This window comes from Centroberyx gerrardi, chromosome 5 (genome assembly GCF_048128805.1).
Source record: "Centroberyx gerrardi isolate f3 chromosome 5, fCenGer3.hap1.cur.20231027, whole genome shotgun sequence".
Taxonomy (NCBI): Eukaryota; Metazoa; Chordata; class Actinopteri; order Beryciformes; family Berycidae; genus Centroberyx; species Centroberyx gerrardi.
The window spans coordinates 34504090-34509455 of record NC_136001.1 but is presented as its reverse complement, the minus strand read 5'-3'; the positions used below and the strand labels follow the sequence as shown (position 1 = coordinate 34509455).

General features: G+C 41.5%; 1 protein-coding gene across 1 annotated transcript; it reads left to right on the top strand.

The window, feature by feature from the left end:
- Positions 1-4001: 4001 nt before the first annotated feature.
- On the top strand, positions 4002-5366 carry LOC139923422 (nuclear factor 7, ovary-like). Its single transcript, XM_071914222.2, has one exon. The coding sequence runs from the start codon at positions 4002-4004 to the stop codon at positions 5364-5366; it is 1365 nt and encodes a 454-aa protein (XP_071770323.2).

Below are 5366 nucleotides of genomic sequence, written 5' to 3'. Positions count from 1 at the left end.
TTATCTTGGTATTATCCCTGTATTATCTTGGTATTATCCCTGTATTATCTTGGTATTATCTTGGTATTATCGTGGTATTATCGTGGTATTATCCCGGTATTATCCCGGTATTATCCCTGTATTATCTTGGTATTATCCTGGTATTATCCTGGTATTATCTTGGTATTATATTGGTATTATCCTGGTAATATCTTGGTATTATCCCTGTATTATCTTGGTATTATCTTGGTTTTATATTGGTATTATCCTGGTAATATCTTGGTATTATCCCTGTATTATCTTGGTATTATCTTGGTTTTATATTGGTATTATCCCTGTATTATCCTGGTAATATCTTGGTATTATCCCTGTATTCTCCTGGTATTCTGCTGGTATTATCTTGGTATTATCTTGGTTTTATATTGGTATTATCCTGGTATTATCCCTGCATTATCTTGGTTTTATATTGGTATTATCCTGGTATTATCCCTGTATTATCTTGGTTTTATATTGGTATTATCCTGGTAATATCTTGGTATTATCGCTGTATTATCCTGGTAATATCTTGGTATTATCCCTGTATTATCTTGGTATTATCCCTGTATTCTGCTGGTATTATCTTGGTATTATCTCGATGTTATCTTGGTATTATTTTGGTATTATCTTGGTATTATCCTGGTATTATTTTGGTATTATTTTGGTATTATCTTGGTATTCTCCTGGTGTTCTCCTGGTATTCTCCTGGTGTTCTCCTGGTATTATCTTGGTATTATCTTGGTATTATCCTGGTTTTATCCTGGTATTATTTTGGCATTATCCTGGTTTTATCCTGGTATCAGGCTGATCTCTGCTGCTGGTATCGGTGTTTCTGCATGCCAAACTAAGACCACAGTCATACTATGTAATTTAGATGTTTGTGTGTGTGTGTGTGTGTGCGTGTGTGTGGGGGTGTGTGGGTGTGTGTGTGTCTGGAAAATCTGTGTGCATGTGTGTATTTGGAAGTAAGTCATACTATGTAATTTAACACAGTCATCTTTTGCATTGTTAGTATGTGTGTGCATCATAAGTACTGTGTAATCTAACTCATTTTGGGTATTGTAAGTCACACAGTGTGTGTGTGTGTGTGTGTGTGTGTGCGTGTGTGTGTTCTACACTCTGCCTGCCATATGCTGTCCTTTTCTAACCACACGCCTACTGGAAGACCACAGGCATGCAGAGAGAGAGACTCTGATCTGAACTTTGCTCTACATCAGTGTTTCCTAAACTCTGGCTGGGGACCCAAAATGGCTCACAGGTCCTTTTTTTTAGGGTCCCAGCATGATCAGAGGGATGTACTGGGATGTTTTAATGGGATCCAGGGAGAGAGTAGAGATGTAGTGGAGGGTAAACCCACCTCATGTCAGTTTAACACCTTTTAGGCTGATGTACTGTATATAATATTTATGGCATAAATTTCTTATCATAGTAAACAGCATCATACTGACATGAGCTACATGAGGATGTTAAAGCAGTTCTGTGTATCATTTGTGTGTGTGTGTGCGCACGTGTGCATGTGTAAAATCTGTGTATGTGTGTTTGTGTGCATAAGTGCACTTGTGTTTTTTTTTTACTTACCTTTTTACTAAATATGTGATTTAATATTGAATGACGAAGTGTGTGTGTACACGTCTCTTTATTTGTGTGTGTTTGTATCTACAGTATGTGTGTATCTTACCTCAGTATTCTATAGCCAGCAGATTGAGTTACTGTGGTGGGCACAGCATCTGTCTCTCTCTCTCAGACACACACACACACACACACACACATACACACACACACACAGAGCAGCTGACTTACTGATAGTGGCCTCAATCTCAAATTTCCGAGAACAAAGTTTTATCTGAACAACAATAGATGGGAGAGAAAGAGAGTGTGTATGAGTTAGCACTGAACCAGAAAAAATGATCTTTGTGTGTGTGTGTACGTGACAGAAGATCTTTTTGTGTGTCTGTTTGTTAGAGATGCTAGTGTGTGTGTGTGTGTGTCTGTGTGTGTGTGAGTGATTGAAAGAGAGACAGATGAAATTCAGGTGTGTGTGTTATGAGTCATCCTGTATTGTCATGGTGACAATAGATGGAGTGACATCACCTCAGTATGAGATATGAATTGAGAGATATTCTGCTAATTCATCAACAGTGAGTTAAAGGAATAGTTCATCCAAAAATGAAAGTTCAGTCATTATCTACTTGCCCCCATGCCAGCAGAAAATCTGGTAAAGTTTTTTAGTCGATGCGAGCTTCCCTTGGGTTTCCAGGTGACGTAAGTTGCAGAGCTCTCCTAAACAACTGACGTTGTTGGGGACCGTTTCAGACTTCAGGTCGTCAGGCTTAAAATAATGGAAAATAACCATAAAATGGCTCCATACCGCTCGTCCAGCATGATCCAAGTCTCCTGAAGCCAACCGACCCCAAACTGACTTGAAAAGACCGACAGTTACATCATTATTTAGCTGAAATCACCACTCTGTTGTTTTCAAAAAACGTCACATGTGCGCACGCACCCTGGAAACTCCACAGGTAACACTACCGCGAATTACCAGAAACAAGACTTCCGGTTTTGCCATTTAGCCTTCAAAATAAAAGCGCAAGAATTTTAAATAGGTAAACTAATTACTTTGTATTTAATCGTCAAATTCAATGACAGAACAGAGACTAAAGTGGTAGTCTCTGTTCTGTCTCTGTTCTCTGCACAGTGTAATACATGCAGCATTATAGTTACAATGACACATATTATGGTATTTTTCATTATTATTATGACATAAAATATTTTAAAAGTGTATGGGTCACTTAAGTGACCCATACACTGATGAATCTTGTTAGCAATGTGATGGGGACCAATAACAAGAACTTCAGTTTTGTCAGGGTTAAGCTGAAGAAAATTTAGAGCCATCACAGTCATGAAGAGTGACTAAATTAGTAAATTGTAAATTTGGCTTTACAGAAAGATACAACTGTGTGTCATCTGCATAGCATTGATAGGAGATACAGCCAAAGCAACTGATAATATGGCCCAAGAGAAGCATAATGAAAACAAAATAGGTCCAAGGATTGACCCTGGGGAACCCCACATAACACAGAAGCAGACAAAGACACATAATTGGCAACAGATACAGCAAACTTTCTGCTGGACAGGTAGGAGGAGAACACGTCAAAGCATTTCCAGAAATACCAACCCATTTACTCAGCCTATCAACTAGGATGGCATGATCAATGATGTCAAAAGCTGCACTCAAATCTAGTGACACCAAAATAGAAGATTCACCATTATCAGCTTACGTAAGTATTTCGTTAGTGACTCTCAACAGAGCAGTTTCAGTACTGTGTTTTTGGCAAAAGAAAGATTGAAATTGATCAAAGATGTTATGTCCTTCAACCACCTGTAGGAGCTGCTCAGCGACCTTTTCTGGAATTTGAGTCAGTCAGCAGATTGGAACATGTGCCTGGTAAATCAGGACAAGAAGATAAAGGCATGATGCTCTGATGCCATTGATTTTGTCAACAAAAAATAGCTTCGAGCCATAGCTTATAGCATATTACATACATACACAGAATACAGAAAGATATCACTCGACGATACCCAGTGAACAATGAGAAAGCATCGTTTTCAAATAAAACACACCCCTTATCTGATAAAGCTCCACCGGATCTGACACAACTGAGACAAACCAGGAAACAGAGGTTGTTATTCTTCCTCCCTTCACTGAGAAGAGACACACACCGAGAGACAGACGATAAGATTCACCTTCAGACCAAACCCACGACTTCCACTGAGGGAGGACAGCTACAGGAGGGAATACTGGGAATACTGGAATACTGCCACTTCAACCTGCTGCTGACTCAGCATGAATGTGAGTTTCAGAAACTGCGACTCAAAGTGAAAGTAACTTTCAGGAAACGTTCTAGACGAGGAAGTGGTACCAGAACTGACTGATTTCCTGTTTGAACAGTCTGCCTGGTGTGTTTTCAGCTTCACTCAGAGATAAAATGTCTTCCAGATCAGAGGAGGATCTCTCCTGTCCTGTCTGCCATGACATCTTTAAGGATCCTGTCCGCCTGTCATGTAGCCACAGCTTCTGTAAAGCCTGTCTGCAGAGCTGGTGGACAGAGAAACAAATACATGAGTGTCCAGTTTGTAAGAGCATATCTTTACAGAGTGAACCACCTTGTAACTTGGTGTTGAAGAACCGGTGTGAGGCTTTCTTACTGGAGAAACAGAGAGCTTCAGCAGAGTCTGAGCCTCTCTGCAGTCTGCACTCTGAGAAACTCAAGCTCTTCTGTCTGGACCATCAGCAGCCAGTGTGTGTTGTCTGTCGAGATTCAGAAAAACACACCAACCACAGATTCAGACCCATTGATGAAGCTGCACCACATCACAAGGAGGAACTTCAGAAATCACTGAAGCCCTTACAGGAGAAACTGAAGCTTGTTAATCAAGTTAAAGGAAACTGTGATCAAACAGCAGAACACATAAAGGTCCAGGCCCGACGCACAGAGAGGCAGATTAAGGAGGAGTTTAAGAAGCTTCACCAGTTTCTACAAGAGGAAGAGGAGGCCAGGATCGCTGCACTGAGGGAGGAAGAGGAGCAGAAGAGTCAGACGATGAAGGAGAAAATTGAGGGTCTGAGCAGAGAGATAGCAGCTCTTTCAGACACAGTCAGAGCCATAGAGAAGGAGCTGAGAGCTGAAGACGCCTCGTTCCTGCAGAACTACAAGGCTACAGTGGAAAGAGTCCAGCGCCCCCTGCTGGAGGATCCACAGCTGGTCTCAGGAGCTCTGATAGACGAGGCCAAACACCTGGGCAACCTGAGCTTCACAGTCTGGGACAAGATGAAGGAGATGGTCTCCTACACTCCTGTGATTCTGGACCCCAACACTGCCTATCCAGAACTCATCCTGTCTGAAGATCTGACCAGTGTGAGATGTGGAGAGAAACAGCAGCTTCCTGACAATCCAGAGAGGTTTAAATACCGCTCTGTTCTGGGATCTGAGGGCTTTAACTCAGGAACTCACAGCTGGGATGTTGAGGTTGGAGACAATACAGACTGGTCACTGGGTGTGTTAGCAGAGTCTGTCCAGAGGAAGGGAGACATACAGTCTGGATTATGGAGAATAAGGTTCTATAATGGTGAATACACAGCGTACTCCCCACCAGATCCAGCTGCTGTTCTCCCAGTGAAGAAGAAGCTCCAGAGGATCAGACTGCATCTGGACTGGAACAGAAGAAAGCTGTCATTCTCTGATCCTGATACTAACACACACATACACACCTTCACACACACTTTCACTGACAGGCTGTTTCCATTCATTTACACTTGCCATGGACTCTCTCTGAAGATTTTACCAGTTTAA

Bases quoted from the DNA above. Each gene is read 5' to 3' on its own strand.
- LOC139923422 (XM_071914222.2), top strand. From the start codon at position 4,002: ATGTCTTCCAGATCAGAGGAGGATCTCTCCTGTCCTGTCTGCCATGAC.